The 23287-nt window shown below is 43.6% G+C and overlaps 1 protein-coding gene across 1 annotated transcript; it reads left to right on the top strand.

Annotated features, from left to right (window-relative positions):
- The first annotated feature begins 211 nt into the window (after positions 1 to 211).
- gpr157 (G protein-coupled receptor 157) lies at positions 212 to 22874 on the top strand. The gene is made up of 5 exons (XM_062965687.1): positions 212 to 3120; positions 9810 to 10023; positions 11194 to 11388; positions 13993 to 14276; positions 22440 to 22874. The coding sequence occupies exons 1-4, from the start codon at positions 2741 to 2743 to the stop codon at positions 14215 to 14217; spliced, it is 1014 nt and encodes a 337-aa protein (XP_062821757.1). The 5' UTR covers positions 212 to 2740; the 3' UTR covers positions 14218 to 14276; positions 22440 to 22874.
- Positions 22875 to 23287: the final 413 nt, after the last annotated feature.

Below are 23287 nucleotides of genomic sequence, written 5' to 3'. Positions count from 1 at the left end.
ATTGCATAATATTGTATACTATTGTATCCTTTTGTATCCTATTGTATTGTATACTATTGCATCCTATTGCATAATATTGTATACTATTGTATACAATAGTATTGTATTGTATACTATTGTATATTATTGCATACTATTGTATACTAGGGGCACCTGGTGGCGCAGCGAGTTAACTGCTGAACGTGCTGACCGAAAGGGCGGCGGTTTGAATCCGGGGAGCGGGGTGAGCTCCCGCTGTTAGCCCCAGCTCCTGCCAAACTAGCAGTTCGAAAACATGCCAATGTGAGTAGATCAATAGGTACTGCTACGGCCTCACACAGTCATGACCTAGGAGGTGTCTAGGGACAACGCCGGCTCTTCGGCTTAGAAGTGGAGATGAGCCCCAACCCCCGGAGTCGGATACAACTAGACTTAATGTTTACTTTGACCTCTTGTATACTAAGGCCGAGTCAGAACGAGATGTGTGTTGTGTACTATTGTATACTATGAGATGTTTCTTTTCATTGCGGTCTCTTGGCATGTCGTTAGTCGACACGAATAGATTATTAAAATACGCAAAACAAAGATGAAACATAAGACGCAAGCGGAAAATTCGTCTGGGTAAAATTGTGTCTGGAATTGCGACAGCTGATGTGTGCAGAGACCCTGACGTGTTGTGTTGTTGGCGTGTCTCCTTTCGCTTTCCCCTTGCGGTGCCTCTCGGCCTCCTCCCTCCCTCTTTCCCTCTTTCTCTCCTCCCCTTCCTTTCTTCCTTCCTTCCTTCCTTCCATCCTCCTCCATCCCTCCCTTTCCTCTCCTCCTCCTCTTCTCTTTTCACTCTCAATGCCACTTTCTGTTGAGAAACAAACAAGAGGGGAGCAGATTTCGGCGTCCTGCCTTGGCTGATTCGGATTGGATCTGGAGCCAGGTCTGAACTCACTCTTTCTCTTGAGAGACAAGTCTGCGCTCGGCTTCCTGTTCTCTTCGTGTTGGCACAGAGTTCTCCACCACGCTCCGCTCTGCATTTAGTTGAGTGTGAGTCGCTTCTGCACTCCGCTTCCTCCTTGGAGACATCTCTACTTGATATTATTGTCTACTTCGACATTATGAAAGTCTTCACGCTTTGTTTGTTGACAACTCCTCGCTCCAAATTTGAAGTCAAATCTGACTGAGGACAACTCTGCTTCCTCTTGGAGAAGACACTTTCCCACTGGGTTCTTCTTTGGAGACAACTTGGCTTCTTGTTTCAGAAGATACCTTCCTTCTGGGTCCTTCTTTGGAGACAACTCTGCTTCTTCTTCTAGAAGACACCTTCTCTCTTTGGGGACAACTTTGCTTCTTGTTCGAGAAGATACCTTCCTTCTGGGTCCTTCTTTGGAGACAACTCTGCTTCTTCTTCTAGAAGACACCTTCTCTCTTTGGGGACAACTTTGCTTCTTGTTCGAGAAGATACCTTCCTTCTGGGTCCTTCTTTGGAGACAACTCTTCTTCCTCTTCAAGAAGAACCTTCTCTGTTTGGAGACAAGTCCACTTCCACTTCGAGAAGAACCTTCTCTGTTTGGAGACAACTTTGCTTCTTGTTTGAGAAGACACCTTCCCCTTGGGTTCTTCTTTGGAGACAGCTTCGCTTCCTCTTCGAGAAGAACCTTCTCTGTTTGGAGACAACTTTGCTTCTTGTTTGAGAAGACACCTTCCCACTGGGTTCTTCTTTGGAGACAGCTCCGCTTCCTCTTCGAGAAGAACCTTCTCTGTTTGGAGACAACTCTGCTTCCTCTTTGAGAAGACACCTTCCCACTGGGTTCTTCTTTAGAGACAGCTCCACTTCCACTTCAAGAAGACATCTTCTCTCTTTGGAGACAGCTCTGCTTCCTCCTCGAGAAGATACCTTCCCTCTGGGTTCTTCTTTGGAGACAACTCTGCTTCGTCTTCGAGAAGAACCTTCTCTGTTTGGAGACAACTTTGCTTCTTGTTTGAGAAGACATCTTCCCCTTGGGTTCTTCTTTGGAGAGAAGTCCACTTCCACTTCAAGAAGGACCTTCTCTGTTTGGAGACAGCTCTGCTTCCTCTTTGAGAAGACATCTTCCCCTTGGGTTCTTCTTTGGAGACAAGTCCACTTCCACTTCAAGAAGACACCTTCTCTCTTTGGAGACCACTCTGCTTCCTCTTCAAGAAGACACCTTCTCTGGAGACAGCTCCGTTCCCTGTTCGACAAGACACCTTCCCTCTGGAGTCTTCTTTGGAGACAGCTCCACTTTCTCTTCGAGTAGAACCTTCTCTCTTTGAAGACAACTCCTTTCTGGAGATGAATTGAGGAGACACGTCCTTTCTGGAGACAAATTGAGGAGACACGTCCTTTCTGGAGACAAATTGAGGAGATACTTCCTTTCTGGAGACCGATTGAGGAGATACTTCCTTTCTGGAGACCGATTGAGGAGATACTTCCTTTCTGGAGACCGATTGAGGAGATACTTCCTTTCTGGAGACAAATTGACACTTCCTTTCTGGAGACCGATTGAGGAGATACTTCCTTTCTGGAGACAAATTGAGGAGACACTTCCTTTCTGGAGACCTATTGAGGAGACACCTCCGTTTTGGAGACGAATTGAGGATACACTTCTTTTCTGGAGACCATTTGAGGAGACACCTCCTTTCTGGAGACCTATTGAGGAGACACCTCCTTTCTGGAGACAACCCTGCTCCATCTTTGCTTGGAGGTGACATCTCACCTTTTAGAAGGTGTTGGCCAGCTCCGCCTACCACCATGCCCTTGAGTGCTGCCCCACAGACCCAGCTGTTCCCCTTTGAGCGCATCGTGGTCCTCCTCTCCTGTGCCCTCTCCTTCCTGGGCTCGGGTCTCCTGGTGGGCACCCATGCTTTGTGGCCGGAGCTACGGACCCGTCCCCGCCAGCTGCTCCTCTACCTCTCCTTGGCCGACCTCCTCTCGGCCGCCTCCTACTTCTACGGGGTGCTGATGGACTTTGGCTCCTCCTCGTGGGACTGCGTGGCCCAGGGGGCCCTCTCCACCTTCGCCAACACCAGCTCCTTCTTCTGGACCATGGCCGTGGCCTTCTACTTGTATCTCACCATCGTCCGGGGCTCGCACTCCAGCGCCGCGCTCCTCTGCTTCTTCCACGTGGTGAGGTTCGTGTCATTGTTCTTCCTCTTCCGTGCCCCCCCAAATAGGATCGTTTTGCACCCCACAACTCTTCCAGGCTTCCAGGAGAGGAGGTGACCTATCTCTTTTGGAAGCCTCCTAAGAAACCGGAGCTCTCACCACGACACCCAAATTTGGAGGCCTACACTTGTCCCACTTGTGTGGATCTTCTCAATGTCCTCGTGGTTGATTTGTGCGAGGCGTTCTTTGTCTAAATACCACAGATCCTAGGAACCCATAGCACTGAGCCATGGAAGTTGAATAATAATAATAATAATAATAATAATAATAATAATAATAATAATAATAATATATAATAATATAATAATAATAATAATAATAATAATAATAATAATAATAATAATAATAATATACTTCATTTATATTCCACTCAATTTCCCCGAGGGGACTCAAGTGATGTCTACAGTGAGGATGTAGTTCCTTGTGTAGAATCCAACAATCAGGAGGAGAATATACAACTGTGGTTCTAGATCAAGGCTGTTGTTCCTAAATTTGTGGCAATGCCTAAAACAGTCACTAGGTGGCGTTCGGAAACCTTAAAAAATTGTGTTGTCGAAGGCTTTCATGGCCAGAATCACAGGGTTGTTGTATGTCTTTCGGGCTGTGTGGCCATGTTCCAGAAGCATTCTCTCCTGACGTTTCGCCCACATCTATGGCAGGCATCCTCACAACCTCTGAGGATGCCTGCCATAGATGTGGGCGAAACGTCAGGAGAGAATGCTTCTGGAACATGGCCACACAGCCCGAAAGACATACAACAACCCCTTAAAAAATTGCCAAAATTTTTCGCAACGTTCCAAAGATCAAGTAAATGGCCTTAGGTGTTGTCGAAGGCTTTCACGGCCAGAATCAAACCCAGTTTTCTGGGCTGTGTGACCAGCTAACACCTGCCAAGAAAGGATTCCCCCAGGCAGGAATTAGCCAGGCTATGAAGCTGCAAGGCCATTCCGTGCTAATCAAGGTTGCCAATGGCGACATTCCCACTTGAGTTATTCCACAGATATATAAACCCCACATAGTTTCCAACAGACCACACAAACTTTTTAAGATTGCCTTCCGTAGCGGTAGGCGAAACATCAGGAAAGAGTGCTTCTGGAAACGCGGCCATACATCCCGGCAAACTCACAGCAACCCAAATGCCATTTTGAGTCCCGTGAGGGAGAAAAGCGGGATATAAATAATAATAATAAGAAAAATAAAAAATTATAATAAAAATAATAAATTATAATAAATATAATAATAATAATAAATATAATAAATATAATAATAATAATAATAAATAATAAATAATAAATAATAATAATATAATAAATTATAACAAAATAATAAAAATAATAAATTATAATATAATAATAATAATAATAATAATAATAATAATAATAATAATAAATTATAATTATACAGTAGAATCTCACTCATCCAAGCCTCGCTTATCCAAGCCTCTGGATAATCCAAGCCATTTTTGTAGTCAATGTTTTCAATACATCATGATATTTTGGTGCTAAATTCGTAAATACAGTAATTACTACATACCATTACTGCGTATTGAACTACTTTTTCTGTCAAATTTGTTGTTTAACATGATGTTTTGGTGCTTAATTTGTAAAACCATAACCTAATTTGATGTGTAATAGGCTTTTCCTTAATCTCTCCTTATTATCCAACATATTCGCTTATCCAACATTCTGCCAGCCCATTTATGTTGGATAAGTGAGACTCTACTGTAATAATAATAAATATAATAAATTATAACAATAATAATAAAAAATAATAAATTATAATAAATATAAATAATAAAAATAATAAATAAAAATAATAAATATAAATAATAATAATAAATATAATAAATTTTAACAAAAATAATAAAAATAATAAATTATAATAAATATAATAATAATAAATTATAATAAATATAATAATAATAATAAATTATAATAATAAATATAATTAATATAATAAATTATAATACTATTATTATTATTGTTATTATTATTATTATGGCCTAATGGTTGTAGAGCTTGCTCACTCGAGCCTTCCTCGGCCTCTATGTTTGGTTTCTTTTTGTTTCTTGGCACGAGACACTGTCACCGGCTCAAGCCGAGGAGAAAGCTTGTATTATTACGCCGGGCGAGATGGGACGGTCACATCCTAGCCGTATTAGAGAGTGATAGTTTTTCAAATGGAAATATGTGGGAAATAATCCAGCGGGGAAATTTCCTGACGTCCTGGATCCAAGTCGTCCTTAGTTTGGGGAGTGTTTGGGAAGCCACCAAGAAAGGAAAACATCTCAAGAAGAGGGCAAAGGTTTGTTTACCATTGATCCTAGCATGTGTCTACTCTGTAGAATTGATGCAGTTTGAGCCCACGACTCAAAGCTTTGGGATCATTGTCGTTGGGGGAGAGAACAGCCATTAAAATAATAATAATAATAATAATAATAATAATAATAATAATAATAATAATAATAACAACAACAACATCACACAGTCCTAAACGCTTGGGAAGTGTTCGACTTGTGATTTTCCACAACTGTGATGTCTGGTGTGTTGTGTTCCAGAACTTTGTCAGTCTGGATTCGGAAGTCCCACAGTATCTATTAATAATAATAATAATAATAATAATAATAATAATAATAATAATAAGTAAAACAAGCAGTCAAAGAAGAACATGCCCTGGCAGAATATGTAAAGCAAAGTGAAGAACCTGCTTTGATTGAAGTCAAAAATGAGAAACTCCTCAAAGCACAGCAGACAAAAAACCACTACAAGAAAGCCGCACTACAAACTAGAACTTTGTCAGTCTGGATTCGGAAGTCCCACAGGATCTTTGCGTGCTCATTTTCCAATAATTTTGCAGGTTTGTGATCCCACCAGTTCTTTGCTGCTGGGAGGTGGTACTTGAGGCAGAAGTTCCAATGAATCATTTGGGCCACATAGTTATGCCTCTGTTTGTAGTCTGTCTGTGCGATTTTCTTACAGCAGCTGAGGAGATGATCCATGGTTTCACCAGTTTCCTTGCACGGTCTGCATTTTGGGTCATCAGCTGATTTTTCGATCTTGGCCTGAATTGCCTTTGTTCTGATGTCTTGCTCCTGGGCTGCAAGGATCAGGCCTTCTGTCTCCTTCTTCAGGGTCCCATTTGTGAGCCAGAGCCAGGTCTTCTCCTTCTTATTATTATTATTATTATTATTATTATTATTATTATTATTATTATTATTATTATTATTGCTCCTGAGCTGCAAGGATCAGGCCTTCTGTCTCCTTCTTCAGGGTCCCATTCGTGAGCCAGAGCCAGGTCTTCTCCTTATCAGCTTTTCCTTCAATTTTGTCAAGGAACTTTCCATGCAATGTTTTGTTGTGCCAGCTGTCAGCTCTAGTTTGTAGTGCGGCTTTCTTGTACTGGTTTTTTGTCTGCTGTGCTTTGAGGAGTTTCTGATTTTAGACTTCAATCAAAGCAGGTTCTTCACTTTGCTTTATATATTCTGCCAGGGCATGTTCTTCTTCTTTGACTGCTTGTTTTACTTGTAAGAGTCCTCTTCCTCCTGATCTTCTAGGCAGATATAGCCGGTCAACATCACTGCGAGGGTGCAGTGAATGATGAATGGTCATGAGTTTTCTTGTTTTTCTGTCCAAATTGTCCAGTTCCATCTGTGTCCAGATTATGATGCCAGCAGTATATCTTATGACAGGTATGGCCCAGGTGTTTATGGCCTTGATGGTGTTGCCTCCATTGAGCTTGCTTTTAAGAATTTATCTAATCCTTTGTGTGTATTCTTTACTGGCCACAGTCTTCACATGTTCATGCTTGATGTTGTCCAGCTGTAATATGCCCAGATATTTATAGGCCTCTGGTTGGTGACACTTTATTGTTTGGCCATTGGGCATATTTATGCCCTCACTTTCAATGATTTTTCCCTTCTTCAATGCCACTGTCGAACATTTGTCCAAACCAAACTCCATCTTGATATCAGTGCTAAAAATTCGGACAGTGTTGGTCAGAGACTGGATTTCACTTTCCGTTTTCCCATACAGCTTCAGGTCATCCATGTACATCAGATGTGAAATTTTGTGAGATTTCTTAGATGTTTGATAGCCGAGATTTGTTTTTTGTAAGATTGTTGACAGAGGGATCATGGCAATAATGAAAAGCAGAGGGGACAATGAGTCTCCCTGGAAAATAATAATAAAAATTATTATTATTATTATTATTATTATTATTATTATTATTATTATTATTATTATTTCGCCCACCTTCTGCAGTCCCTTTGGATTGCTTTGCCCATAGGTTTGTCCTCTATCCAGTAGCACGAGTCAGAAAAATCCCTGAATCACTTGGGACTGGCATGGAGACGTGGTCTGAAAGACTATATCTAAGGGCTTGTGATTCCAAGGGAGGTATTTATAGCACTATTAATAGCACTACGGGTGTGTGCTATAAATATACGTAAAATCAAAATATGTATGTGTGTTTGTTTGTTGGTTTGTCCCGCAAAGGTTCACAAATTCCTCGATGGATCCGTTCCAAACTCAGCACATGGATCCGTCATTATCTAACTTAAAATAATTGCAGGATTTAAAGTATAATATTAGCTTTTTTGGGGGAGCAACACCCCCAAAACTAATGATTTATGAAATATTACGAAGCAACCACAAGAGGGCAGTGTATATATATGTATGTATGTGTGTTTGTTGGTTGGTTTGTCCCACAAAGGTTCACAAATTCCTCAATGGATCCGTTCCAAACTTGGCACACGGATCCGTCATTTTCAAACTTAAAATAATTCCAGGATTTAAAGAATAATATAATTTTTTTGGGGGGAGCAACACCCCCAAAACTAATGATGTATGCAATATTAAAAAGCAACCACAAGAGGGCAGTGTATGGATATGTATGTATGTGTGTTTGTTGGTTGGTTTGTCCTGCTAAAATTCACAAATTCCTTGATGGATCCGTTCCAAACTCGGCACACGGATCCATCATTATCCAACTTAAAATAATAGCAAAATTTCAACTACAATATTAGCCCGTTTTGGGGAGCAGTGTCCCAAAACCAATGATGTATGCAATACTAAGAAGCAACCACAAGAGGGCAGTGTATGGATAGAAACGCACTCTAATTCATCTATTGTAATTTCACTTAAATATATGTTAAACTATGTGTGTTTGTTGGTTGGTTTGTCCCGCAAAGGTTCACAAATTCTTCGATGGATCCGTTCCAAGCTTGGCACACGGATCCGTCATTATCCAACTTAAAATAATTGCAGGATTTAAAGTATAATATTAGCTTTTTTGGGGGAGCAACACCCCCAAAATGAATGATTTATGCAATACTAAGAAGCAACCACAAGAGGGCAGTGTATGGATAGAATAGCACTCTAATTCATCTATTGTAATTTCACTTAAATATATGTTAAAGTATGTGTGTTTGTTGGTTGGTTTGTCCCACAAAGGTTCACAAATTCCTTGATGGATCCATTCCAAATTCGGCACACGGATCCGTCATTATCCAACTTAAAATAATTGCAGGATTTCAAGTATAATATTAGCCCGTTTTGGGAACAACACCCCCAAAACCAATGATGTATGCACTACTAAGAAGCAACCACAGGAGGGCAGTGTATGTATATGTATGTATGTGTGTTTGTTGGTTGGTTTGTCCCACAAAGGTTCACACATTCCTCGATGGATTCGTTCCAAACTTGGCACACGGATCCATCATTATCTAACTTAAAATAATTGCAGGATTTCAAGTACAATATTAACTTTTTTGGGGGAGCAACACCCCCAAAACTAATGATTTATGCAATACTAAGAAGCCACCACAAGAGGGCAGTGTATGGATGGAGAGATAATAATGCACCAGAGGAACTCGAGTGCTGCAATGAATTCTAAGGGCCCAAACTACAAGTCCCAGGATTTTTTAAATTTTCATTTCAGGAGCGACTTGAGAAATTGCTCCTTTCCGTGACAATGAAAGTGGTATGAAACCGGTGTAACTCTATAGTATAGATGCAGTAGCGCTCACAGATTAAATTTAAATGAGTGAGGTGACAGAATGGGGGGGAATTTTGAGTCAATATACATAGAGATAAGGATCATAAGAGCATGCAACGACTTCCCGCTTTCCTTTTCAGTTTTGGTCACCATTCCAAGGGTGTAGCGGGTTCGATACTCACAAACCAGTTTGTCAACGGGCTTAACTGGTTCCAAATGAGGGCACGCTGGGAGTTTCGTGGGAAAGGAATCGGGACTCCCACGCCTTTGGGATTTGTGATTTGAAAAAGAGGTGTTGGCAGTGTTGGCATCTGAGGATGCCTGCCATAGATGTGGGCGAAACGTCAGGAGAGAATGCTTCCGGAACATGGCTTGGAAAACTCACAGCAACCCAGTGGTTCCAGCGGTGACACAAATAACTCCCTGTTTGGCAGTGGGATATATTTTCTTGGCTTCCGGTGGAGTCTCCTTCTCTGCGAGTTTTGAATGGACATCTGTCGGGGGGGATTCGATGGTGTCTTCCATCATGGCAAGGGGTTGGATTGGATGGCCCTTGGGGTGTCCCTCAACTCAATAAGACTACAACCAGGCTTATTCAGTGAGTTCCTTTCTATCAAAGGTCTACTTAACCCAACTAATTTCCCCATTGTGTCTTCTCCAGTTGGGGTGTCCCGCTCATCATCACGGTGGCAGCGGTCGGTCTGAAGAAGATCGGCTATGATGCCTCCGACGTCTCCGTTGGCTGGTGCTGGATCGACATCAATTCGGAGGACCGGGTCTTTTGGATGCTGCTGGCGGGGAAGATGTGGGAAATCCTGGCCTACGTGACGCTCCCCGTCTTCTACCTCCTCATTAAGAAGCACATCAACCGAGCGGTTGGTATCTGGTGCCGTCATCACGGTGTCTCAAATTTTAGGGTATATTTGACCTCCCGATTCCAAAAAACTATATCAGTTTCCCCCTATCAGCTCTATTTTGTGAGATACAGAACATCCGCCATGTACCTGTCCATAGAAAACCATGATAACCATATCCAGGAGACTAGGGTCAATGAGTCTATCCCAGGCTATCTGGGCACATTTTGGTATCTCAAATGTTAAACATGTTATGGGGTATCCTTGACCTGCCGATTCCAAAAATGGCATCGGTTTTCCCCTATCAGCTCTAATTTTTGAGATACAGAACATAGGTCATCCACCAGTCACCATAATAGAAGAACATGATAACCGTATCTAAGAAAGGAGAATCAGCATGGTCTATCCAATGCAATTTTTTGAATCAGGGCTCCAAAGAAGCCCAGGAATAGGTCTAAAAAGCAATACACTAAGAATGTATTTGGTAAGGGACAATGAGTCTATCCCAGGCTAACTGGGCACATTTTGGTGTCTCAAATGTTAAACGTGTTATGGGGTATCCTTGACCTGCTGATTCCAAAAATGACGTCAGTTTCCCCATATCAGCTCTAATTTTGGTCCTCCACCAGTCACCATAATAGAAGAACATGATAACCGTATCTAAGAAATGGGAATCAGCATGGTCTTTCCAATGCAATTTTTTGAATCAGGGCTCCAAAGAAGCCCAGGAACAGGTCTAAAAAGCAAGATACCAAGAATGTGTTTGGTTAGGGACAATGAGTCTATCCCAGGCTAACTGGGCAAATTTTAGTGTCTCAAATGTTAAACGTGTTATGGGGTATCCTTGACCTGCCGATTCCAAAAATGGCATCGGTTCCCCCCTATCAGCTCTAATTTTGGAGATACAGAACATAGGTCCTCCACCAGTCACCATAATAGAAGAACATGATAACCATATGTAAGAAAGGAGAATCAGCATGGTCTATCCAATGCAATTTTTTGAATCAGGGCTCCAAAGAAGCCCAGGAACAGATCTATTCTATTCTGTTGTTGTTGTTGTTGTTGTTGTTGTTGTTGTTGTGCCCTTCCACACAGCCATATAACCCAGAATATCAAGAATATCATCCACAATATCTGCTTTGAACTGAGTTATCTGAGTCCATTGTTATTATCTTTCCTTCTCTTTCGAAGCACGCCGCCCTCTCGGAATATCGGCCGATTCTGTCCCGGGCGACCGACTCCCAGCCCCGGACCTCCGTCGCGGATAAGAAGTTGGTCTTGATCCCGGTTATATTCATCTTCCTCCGCATCTGGAGCACCATCCGGTTCGTGCTGACGCTCTGCGGCTCCCCGGCCGTCCAAAACCCACTGCTGGTGGTCCTCCATGTGAGTCTTGTCACATTTCGTGCATCTACACTATGGCTGAATTTCAGCTTGAAATTACAATTTTCCGATCTGTACCCTGCCCTCTTGTGGCTGCATCTGAGTACTGCATTCACATATATATTCTTTTTGTTTTGGGACCCCTGGACCCCAAACAGGTATGTTTTTTTAAGTCAAAACCCTACCAGTATTTTAAGTTGGGTATTGAAAGATACCTGTACCAAATGTACCTGTACTCTAACTTAATCCAGATCCATCCATCCATTATAGGAGAATTGGGAAACAAATTCACAAACAAACATACCTATTTTGACTTAGATAGGTAGATAGTAGACATGTCCAAAAAATCGTATATCGGAATTATTTCGGATTGTTCTCACTTTTTGATACGCATTCCGAGACATTGTCTCACAACGCAACCAGCAATGTAATTTGAACCATTGTTGGCCCATTCTCTAATTGTCTCTTAGTGTTTTGTTAATTCCCCCCCCCAAAATTTTTTTAAAATATATTTTTAAAAATATTTTAAACAAAATTGTTTCTGCAACCTACCTTGAATGGGAGCTTAGCGCAGCCTAACATGGCTGCCGCTCCCTGGCCAATCAGAAGCTTCTACAATGGACGCAAAGGGGGGGGCTAACGTCCTCTGCGTCCACATGGAAGATTGCCATACAAGGCCGGTGTGTAGCGATTGCGCATGCGCGTCCGCCGTTTTAGAAACATTTAGAATCATTACGAATTTTCGGAAATATCCGAAATTTTTGGGTGAAAAAATCAGAAATACTTTCTATATCGAAGCGCCAGCACCCCCTACTTTAGAAACGAGAATTGAAACTTTTTTCCATCGATCGGACATGCCTAATAGATAGATAGATAGATAGATAGATGGTGTATATGGGTTTTTTTTGGCATCTACACTGTAGTGCTATTGGCTGGATTTCAGCTTGAAATTATAATTTTTTGATCTGTAAATAGATAGATAGATACATACATACATACAAGGGTTGAATGAAAAGTAATGTCCCCACCTTCGTAACTCCTCAACAGATGGCAATCCTGGTCTGCGGCAGGTTGAGTAGACTCTCCTCTACAGTTCTATTTGGCGGGAAGCCTTAGCATTGAACGGTTGTGTTGTTAAAGTACAAAGTATGGAACCCTATGTAGACGGTCGGTCAAGATTGACAGATTGATTCAGGACAATTGTATCACTCAGAGAAAAATTTCAAGCATAATCGGCATTCCACAAGAACGTGTGGGTCACATTATTGCTTTGCTTGGCTATCGGAAGATCTGTGTATGATGGGTCCTGTGAGACGCCGGTTGCGGAAACCGTGTGTCGACTTCTTCCGTGACGGCTTCAGAAAACTTGGCAGAAATGTATCCAATGTTCTGGTGATGATGTGGAAAAGTGAATAGTGGTAATTAAAGAGCACATCCTAAGGATTACTTCTGCGTTCGATTTATTAAAACAGGGGTCCCCAAACTAAGGCCCGGGGGCCGGATGCGGCCCTGCAAGGTCATTTACCTGGCCCCCGCCCTCAGTTTTAATAATATAATATATTGTATATACATATAATATTGATAATAATCTTATTATTATCTTACAATATAATACTAATAGTAATACCATATAATAATATTAATTATATGGTATATATTACATATTATATAATAGTATAGTGGTATAGTTCAATATAGTAATATATGATGCTAATATTGTGCTATGCTAATAATATAATATACTAGCTGTGCCCGGCCACGTGTTGCTGTGGCAAAGTATGGTGGTATGGGAAATAAAGTATTGAGGAATTGGTGGTAGTTAGTTAAGGTAAAGGGTCCCCTGGGCTGAGTGGGTTGCTAGGAGACCAAGTGAGCGGAGCTTAGCCTTCTAACTGGCAGCAATTGGTTAAAAACCATTATTCCTCTCCCTCTAATTAGGACTTTATTTTTCTTTTCTTTTCATTGTATCAACCTGGAGGCATGGATGAGGGGTTGTGATGTCAATTTTCGAGGTCGTGGGCTGTTTACTTTTGTTGTTTTGTCCGCTGCCGTGATGCCATCACTCTTTTATATATATAGATTGTTATGTACATACAGCTGCTCTGAGTCCCCTTCGGGGTGAGAAGGGCGGGATATAAATGTAGTAAATAAATGCAGTAAATAAATAATTAATTTTAGACTTAGGCTCGGCCAAAGTTTGATATGACTTGAAGGCACACAACAACAACAACAACAACAACAACCCTAATTAACTTGACTATCTCATTGGCCAGTAGCAGGCCCACACTTTTCATTGAAATCCTAATAGGTTTATGTTGGTTAAAATTGTTTTCATTTTTAAATATTGTATTTTTTTGTTGTTGTTGTTGTTGCACTACAAATAAGACATGTGTAGTATGCATAGGAATTTGTATTTTTTTCCAAATGATAATTCGGCCCCTCAACAGTCTGAAGGATTAAAAAGTTTGGGGACTCCTGTATTAAAATATTCCCATCCAAACCCAAGTAACGAAGATGGAGGTATTCCCTTTCATTCAGCCTTCATAGATCGTCGGTGTATATGTTTATTTTAATTTCCCTTCTTCCTATTGTGTTTCCCCCCCGCAGGGCATTGGGAACACCTTCCAAGGCGGCGCCAACTGCATTATGTTCGTCTTTTGCACCCGAGTCGTGCGGAACAAGCTGCTTTCCTCCTGGTGTTGTTTTCGGAGCGAAGCCAGTGAGGATTCCCTGCCGAGGCCAGAATCCCGTGCCCTTTCCAGGACATCGTCCCTTAAAGATTGGGGGGCTCAGGACACTGACCGGGAGCGGGACGAATTTCCAAGCACCTGAACTCGGCCACATCTGTATCACCATCACAGGTGTGGCCTTACCTGGCTGATGTTTTGCCTGTGAGTATTCTTAGCACCTATGTGCAGCATCTGGATGAACTACAACTCCCATAATTCCCTCCAAAGACCTCCAGTATTTTTGTGGGTGATGGGTGTTCTTAGATTGCGGGTGGACTATACATCCCAGAGTGCTCTTAGATTGCAGGTGGACTATACATCCCAGAATGCTCTTAGATTGCGGGCGGACTATACATCCCAGAGTGCTCTTAGATTGTAGGCGTACTATACATCCCAGAGTGCTCTTAGATTGCCGTTGAACTATACATCCCAGAATGCTCTTAGACTGGAGGCGGACTATACACCCCAGAGTGCTCTTAGATTGCGGGTGAACTATACATCCCAGAGTGCTCTTAGATTGCGGGCGGACTATACATCCCAGAGTGCTCTTAGATTGCGGGTGAACTATACATCCCAGAGTGCTCTTAGATTGCGGGTGAACTATACATCCCAGAATGCTCTTAGATTGCGGGCGAACTATACATCCCAGAATGCTCTTAGATTGCGGGCGGACTATACATCCCAGAATGCTCTTAGATTGCGGGCGAACTATACATCCCAGAATGCTCTTAGATTGCGGGCGGACTATACATCCCAGAATGCTCTTAGATTGCGGGCGAACTATACATCCCAGAATGCTCTTAGATTGCGGGCGGACTATACATCCCAGAATGCTCTTAGATTGCGGGTGAACTATACATCCCAGAATGCTCTTAGATTGCGGGTGAACTATACATCCCAGAATGCTCTTAGATTGCAGGTGGACTATACATCCCAGAATGCTCTTAGATTGCGGGTGAACTATACATCCCAGAATGCTCTTAGATTGCCGTTGAACTATACATCCCAGAATGCTCTTAGATTGCGGGCGGACTATACATCCCAGAATGCTCTTAGATTGCGGGCGGACTATACATCCCAGAATGCTCTTAGATTGCGGGCGGACTATACATCCCAGAATGCTCTTAGATTGCAGGTGGACTATACATCCCAGAATGCTCTTAGATTGCCATTGAATTATACATCCCAGAGTGCTCTTAGATTGCGGGCGGACTATACATCCCAGAATGCTCTTAGATTGCCATTGAACTATACATCCCAGAGTGCTCTTAGATTGCGGGCGGACTATACATCCCAGAATGCTCTTAGATTGCGGGCGGACTATACATCCCAGAATGCTCTTAGATTGCGGGCGGACTATACATCCCAGAATGCTCTTAGATTGCAGGTGGACTATACATCCCAGAATGCTCTTAGATTGCCATTGAACTATACATCCCAGAGTGCTCTTAGATTGCGGGCGGACTATACATCCCAGAATGCTCTTAGATTGCGGGTGAACTATACATCCCAGAATGCTCTTAGATTGCGGGTGAACTATACATCCCAGAATGCTCTTAGATTGCCGTTGAACTATACATCCCAGAATGCTCTTAGATTGCGGGCGGACTATACATCCCAGAATGCTCTTAGATTGCGGGCGGACTATACATCCCAGAATGCTCTTAGATTGCGGGCGGACTATACATCACAGAATGCTCTTAGATTGCCATTGAACTATACATCCCAGAGTGCTCTTAGATTGCGGGCGAACTATACATCCCAGAATGCTCTTAGATTGCGGGCGGACTATACATCCCAGAATGCTCTTAGATTGCGGGCGAACTATACATCCCAGAATGCTCTTAGATTGCGGGCGGACTATACATCCCAGAATGCTCTTAGATTGCGGGCGAACTATACATCCCAGAATGCTCTTAGATTGCGGGCGGACTATACATCCCAGAATGCTCTTAGATTGCGGGTGAGCTATACATCCTGGAGTGCTCTTAGATTGCGGGCGGACTATACATCCCAGAATGCTCTTAGATTGCGGGCGGACTATACATCCCAGAATGCTCTTAGATTGCGGGCGGACTATACATCCCAGAATGCTCTTAGATTGCGGGTGAGCTATACATCCTGGAGTGCTCTTAGATTGCGGGCGAACTATACATCCCAGAATGCTCTTAGATTGCGGGCGAACTATACATCCCAGAATGCTCTTAGATTGCGGGCGGACTATACATCCCAGAATGCTCTTAGATTGCGGGTGAGCTATACATCCTGGAGTGCTCTTAGATTGCGGGCGAACTATACATCCCAGAATGCTCTTAGATTGCGGGCGGACTATACATCCCAGAATGCTCTTAGATTGCGGGCGAACTATACATCCCAGAATGCTCTTAGATTGCGGGCGGACTATACATCCCAGAATGCTCTTAGATTGCGGGCGAACTATACATCCCAGAATGCTCTTAGATTGCGGGCGGACTATACATCCCAGAATGCTCTTAGATTGCGGGTGAACTATACATCCCAGAATGCTCTTAGATTGCGGGTGAACTATACATCCCAGAATGCTCTTAGATTGCAGGTGGACTATACATCCCAGAATGCTCTTAGATTGCGGGTGAACTATACATCCCAGAATGCTCTTAGATTGCCGTTGAACTATACATCCCAGAATGCTCTTAGATTGCGGGCGGACTATACATCCCAGAATGCTCTTAGATTGCGGGCGGACTATACATCCCAGAATGCTCTTAGATTGCGGGCGGACTATACATCCCAGAATGCTCTTAGATTGCAGGTGGACTATACATCCCAGAATGCTCTTAGATTGCCATTGAATTATACATCCCAGAGTGCTCTTAGATTGCGGGCGGACTATACATCCCAGAATGCTCTTAGATTGCCATTGAACTATACATCCCAGAGTGCTCTTAGATTGCGGGCGGACTATACATCCCAGAATGCTCTTAGATTGCGGGCGGACTATACATCCCAGAATGCTCTTAGATTGCGGGCGGACTATACATCCCAGAATGCTCTTAGATTGCAGGTGGACTATACATCCCAGAATGCTCTTAGATTGCCATTGAACTATACATCCCAGAGTGCTCTTAGATTGCGGGCGGACTATACATCCCAGAATGCTCTTAGATTGCGGGTGAACTATACATCCCAGAATGCTCTTAGATTGCGGGTGAACTATACATCCCAGAATGCTCTTAGATTGCCGTTGAACTATACATCCCAGAATGCTCTTAGATTGCGGGCGGACTATACATCCCAGAATGCTCTTAGATTGCGGGCGGACTATACATCCCAGAATGCTCTTAGATTGCGGGCGGACTATACATCACAGAATGCTCTTAGATTGCCATTGAACTATACATCCCAGAGTGCTCTTAGATTGCGGGCGAACTATACATCCCAGAATGCTCTTAGATTGCGGGCGGACTATACATCCCAGAATGCTCTTAGATTGCCGTTGAACTATACATCCCAGAATGCTCTTAGATTGCGGGCGGACTATACATCCCAGAATGCTCTTAGATTGCGGGCGGACTATACATCCCAGAATGCTCTTAGATTGCGGGCGGACTATACATCACAGAATGCTCTTAGATTGCCATTGAACTATACATCCCAGAGTGCTCTTAGATTGCGGGCGAACTATACATCCCAGAATGCTCTTAGATTGCGGGCGGACTATACATCCCAGAATGCTCTTAGATTGCCGTTGAACTATACATCCCAGAATGCTCTTAGATTGCGGGCGGACTATACATCCCAGAATGCTCTTAGATTGCGGGCGGACTATACATCACAGAATGCTCTTAGATTGCCATTGAACTATACATCCCAGAGTGCTCTTAGATTGCGGGCGAACTATACATCCCAGAATGCTCTTAGATTGCGGGCGGACTATACATCCCAGAATGCTCTTAGATTGCGGGCGAACTATACATCCCAGAATGCTCTTAGATTGCGGGCGGACTATACATCCCAGAATGCTCTTAGATTGCGGGCGAACTATACATCCCAGAATGCTCTTAGATTGCGGGCGGACTATACATCCCAGAATGCTCTTAGATTGCGGGCGGACTATACATCCCAGAATGCTCTTAGATTGCGGGCGAACTATACATCCCAGAATGCTCTTAGATTGCGGGCGGACTATACATCCCAGAATGCTCTTAGATTGCGGGCGGACTATACATCCCAGAATGCTCTTAGATTGCGGGCGGACTATACATCCCAGAATGCTCTTAGATTGCGGGCGGACTATACATCCCAGAATGCTCTTAGATTGCAGGTGGACTATACATCCCAGAATGCTCTTAGATTGCCATTGAATTATACATCCCAGAGTGCTCTTAGATTGCGGGCGGACTATACATCCCAGAATGCTCTTAGATTGCCATTGAACTATACATCCCAGAGTGCTCTTAGATTGCGGGCGGACTATACATCCCAGAATGCTCTTAGATTGCGGGCGGACTATACATCCCAGAATGCTCTTAGATTGCGGGCGGACTATACATCCCAGAATGCTCTTAGATTGCAGGTGGACTATACATCCCAGAATGCTCTTAGATTGCCATTGAACTATACATCCCAGAGTGCTCTTAGATTGCGGGCGGACTATACATCCCAGAATGCTCTTAGATTGCGGGTGAACTATACATCCCAGAATGCTCTTAGATTGCGGGTGAACTATACATCCCAGAATGCTCTTAGATTGCCGTTGAACTATACATCCCAGAATGCTCTTAGATTGCGGGCGGACTATACATCCCAGAATGCTCTTAGATTGCGGGCGGACTATACATCCCAGAATGCTCTTAGATTGCGGGCGGACTATACATCACAGAATGCTCTTAGATTGCCATTGAACTATACATCCCAGAGTGCTCTTAGATTGCGGGCGAACTATACATCCCAGAATGCTCTTAGATTGCGGGCGGACTATACATCCCAGAATGCTCTTAGATTGCCGTTGAACTATACATCCCAGAATGCTCTTAGATTGCGGGCGGACTATACATCCCAGAATGCTCTTAGATTGCGGGCGGACTATACATCCCAGAATGCTCTTAGATTGCGGGCGGACTATACATCACAGAATGCTCTTAGATTGCCATTGAACTATACATCCCAGAGTGCTCTTAGATTGCGGGCGAACTATACATCCCAGAATGCTCTTAGATTGCGGGCGGACTATACATCCCAGAATGCTCTTAGATTGCCGTTGAACTATACATCCCAGAATGCTCTTAGATTGCGGGCGGACTATACATCCCAGAATGCTCTTAGATTGCGGGCGGACTATACATCACAGAATGCTCTTAGATTGCCATTGAACTATACATCCCAGAGTGCTCTTAGATTGCGGGCGAACTATACATCCCAGAATGCTCTTAGATTGCGGGCGGACTATACATCCCAGAATGCTCTTAGATTGCGGGCGAACTATACATCCCAGAATGCTCTTAGATTGCGGGCGGACTATACATCCCAGAATGCTCTTAGATTGCGGGCGAACTATACATCCCAGAATGCTCTTAGATTGCGGGCGGACTATACATCCCAGAATGCTCTTAGATTGCGGGCGGACTATACATCCCAGAATGCTCTTAGATTGCGGGCGAACTATACATCCCAGAATGCTCTTAGATTGCGGGCGGACTATACATCCCAGAATGCTCTTAGATTGCGGGCGGACTATACATCCCAGAATGCTCTTAGATTGCGGGCGAACTATACATCCCAGAATGCTCTTAGATTGCGGGCGGACTATACATCCCAGAATGCTCTTAGATTGCGGGCGAACTATACATCCCAGAATGCTCTTAGATTGCGGGCGGACTATACATCCCAGAATGCTCTTAGATTGCGGGTGAGCTATACATCCTGGAGTGCTCTTAGATTGCGGGTGAACTATACATCCCAGAATGCTCTTAGATTGCGGGCGGACTATACATCCCAGAGTGCTCTTAGATTGCCGTTGAACTATACATCCCAGAGTGCTCTTAGATTGCGGGTGAACTATACATCCCAGAGTGCTCTTAGATTGCGGGTGAACTATACATCCCAGAGTGCTCTTAGATTGCGGGTGAACTATACATCCCAGAATGCTCTTAGATTGCGGGCGGACTATACATCCCAGAGTGCTCTTAGATTGCGGGTGAACTATACATCCCAGAATGCTCTTAGATTGCGGGTGAACTATACATCCCAGAGTGCTCTTAGATTGCGGGCGGACTATACATCCCAGAGTGCTCTTAGATTGCGGGCGGACTATACATCCCAGAATGCTCTTAGATTGCGGGCGGACTATACATCCCAGAGTGCTCTTAGATTGCGGGCGGACTATACATCCCAGAATGCTCTTAGATTGCGGGCGAACTATACATCCCAGAGTGCTCTTAGATTGCGGGCGGACTATACATCCCAGAATGCTCTTAGATTGCGGGCGAACTATACATCCCAGAATGCTCTTAGATTGCGGGCGGACTATACATCCCAGAATGCTCTTAGATTGCGGGTGAGCTATACATCCTGGAGTGCTCTTAGATTGCGGGTGAACTATACATCCCAGAATGCTCTTAGATTGCGGGCGGACTATACATCCCAGAGTGCTCTTAGATTGCCGTTGAACTATACATCCCAGAGTGCTCTTAGATTGCGGGTGAACTATACATCCCAGAGTGCTCTTAGATTGCGGGTGAACTATACATCCCAGAGTGCTCTTAGATTGCGGGTGAACTATACATCCCAGAATGCTCTTAGATTGCGGGCGGACTATACATCCCAGAGTGCTCTTAGATTGCGGGTGAACTATACATCCCAGAATGCTCTTAGATTGCGGGTGAACTATACATCCCAGAGTGCTCTTAGATTGCGGGCGGACTATACATCCCAGAGTGCTCTTAGATTGCGGGCGGACTATACATCCCAGAATGCTCTTAGATTGCGGGCGGACTATACATCCCAGAGTGCTCTTAGATTGCGGGTGGACTATACATCCCAGAGTGCTCTTAGATTGCGGGTGGACTATACATCCCAGAATGCTCTTAGATTGCGGGTGGACTATACATCCCAGAGTGCTCTTAGATTGTAGGCGTACTATACATCCCAGAGTGCTCTTAGATTGTAGGCGTACTATACATCCCAGAGTGCTCTTAGATTGCGGGTGGACTATACATCCCAGAGTGCTCTTAGATTGTAGGCGTACTATACATCCCAGAGTGCTCTTAGATTGTAGGCGTACTATACATCCCAGAGTGCTCTTAGATTGCGGGTGGACTATACATCCCAGAATGCTCTTAGATTGCGGGTGGACTATACATCCCAGAGTGCTCTTAGATTGTAGGCGTACTATACATCCCAGAGTGCTCTTAGATTCCCGTTGAACTATACATCCCAGAATGCTCTTAGGTTGCGGGCGGACTATACATCCCAGAGTGCTCTTAGATTGCGGGTGGACTATACATCCCAGAGTGCTCTTAGATTGCGGGTGGACTATACATCCCAGAATGCTCTTAGATTGCGGGTGGACTATACATCCCAGAGTGCTCTTAGATTGTAGGCGTACTATACATCCCAGAGTGCTCTTAGATTGTAGGCGTACTATACATCCCAGAGTGCTCTTAGATTGCGGGTGGACTATACATCCCAGAGTGCTCTTAGATTGTAGGCGTACTATACATCCCAGAGTGCTCTTAGATTGTAGGCGTACTATACATCCCAGAGTGCTCTTAGATTGCGGGTGGACTATACATCCCAGAATGCTCTTAGATTGCGGGTGGACTATACATCCCAGAGTGCTCTTAGATTGTAGGCGTACTATACATCCCAGAGTGCTCTTAGATTCCCGTTGAACTATACATCCCAGAATGCTCTTAGGTTGCGGGCGGACTATACATCCTAGAGTGCTCTTAGATTGCCGTTGAACTATACATCCCAGAGTGCTCTTAGATTGTAGGCGTACTATACATCCCAGAATGCTCTTAGATTGCCGTTGAACTATACATCCCAGAGTGCTCTTAGATTGCGGGCGGACTATACATCCCAGAGTGCTCTTAGATTGCGGGCGGACTATACATCCCAGAGTGCTCTTAGATTGCGGGAGGACTATACATCCCAGAGTGCTCTTAGATTGCGGGTGAACTATATGTCGTCACAAGGAGCTTTGGAAGCAGAGGCCGCATGGCCATCTGTCGGGAGGGCTTTGATTGTGTTTTCCAGCCTGGCCAAATGGGGTTAGACTAGATGGCCCTTGGGGTCTCTCCTAACTAATTCTATTATAACTTTTTGCGTTGTTTTTTTCCACAGGTAACAGAAATACTACCTTTAGAGGGAGCTATTTCCTTGAGGATGAAAGAGCAAACTATAAAGCCCTTATCCCGTGTTTGGGACTGGCTTCCTCCTTGCTCAGGGTTTTTCTGGATGGTATTATATGGACGGGGTCCCGCTTCCATTTTCACCGGTTGCTGGGTTTCTATTGGTTTGTTTATTTTTGGAATTTTGGGGGAAATTGGACATTTTTCGGTCTAAGGAAGGCAAGACAAACGTGGTGATTTTTGGACTCTGGTTCGTCATCTCAAGCATATCATTGGCAACAATGATGGGACTCGGAGCTCAACAACATCAAGGTGATCAACCTGGTTTTTATATACCTGAATCGGAGAGCATTGATGTTGGACTAAGTCTGTATGGTTTGTTTGTTTTCTAATCTGTACACATAATAAAAGTGAAAATATGTATGTATTAGGCATGTCCGCTCGATGAAAAAAAGTTTCAATTCTCGTTTCTAAAGTAGGGGGCGCTGGCGCTTCGATATAGAAAGTATTTCCCATTTTTTCACCCAAAAATTTCGGATATTTCCGAAAATTTGTAATGATTCTAAATGTTTCTAAAATGGCGGACGCGCATGCGCAATCGCTACACACCGGGCTTGTATGGCAATCTTCCATGTGGATGCAGAGGACGTTAGCCCCCCCCCTTTGCGTCCATCGTGGAAGCTTCTGATTGGCCGGGGAGCGGCAGCCATGTTAGGCTGTGCTAAGCTCCCATTCAAGGTAGGTTGAAGAAATGAAAAAAAAAATTTAAAATATTTTTTAAAATATATTTTTAAAAATTTGGAGGGAGGGGGGAATTAACGATACATTAAGAGACAATTA

This window comes from Anolis carolinensis, unplaced genomic scaffold (assembly GCF_035594765.1).
Source record: "Anolis carolinensis isolate JA03-04 unplaced genomic scaffold, rAnoCar3.1.pri scaffold_15, whole genome shotgun sequence".
NCBI lineage: Eukaryota > Metazoa > Chordata > Lepidosauria > Squamata > Dactyloidae > Anolis > Anolis carolinensis.
The sequence above is the reverse complement of the archived record's forward strand: the minus strand, read 5'-3'. Positions and strand labels throughout refer to the sequence as shown.

Bases quoted from the DNA above. Each gene is read 5' to 3' on its own strand.
- gpr157 (XM_062965687.1), top strand. From the start codon at position 2,741: ATGCCCTTGAGTGCTGCCCCACAGACCCAGCTGTTCCCCTTTGAGCGC. The intron at 10,024-11,193 runs GTTGGTATCTGG...TCTCTTTCGAAG, and splicing joins AGAAGCACATCAACCGAGCG to CACGCCGCCCTCTCGGAATA. The intron at 11,389-13,992 runs GTGAGTCTTGTC...TCCCCCCCGCAG, and splicing joins CACTGCTGGTGGTCCTCCAT to GGCATTGGGAACACCTTCCA.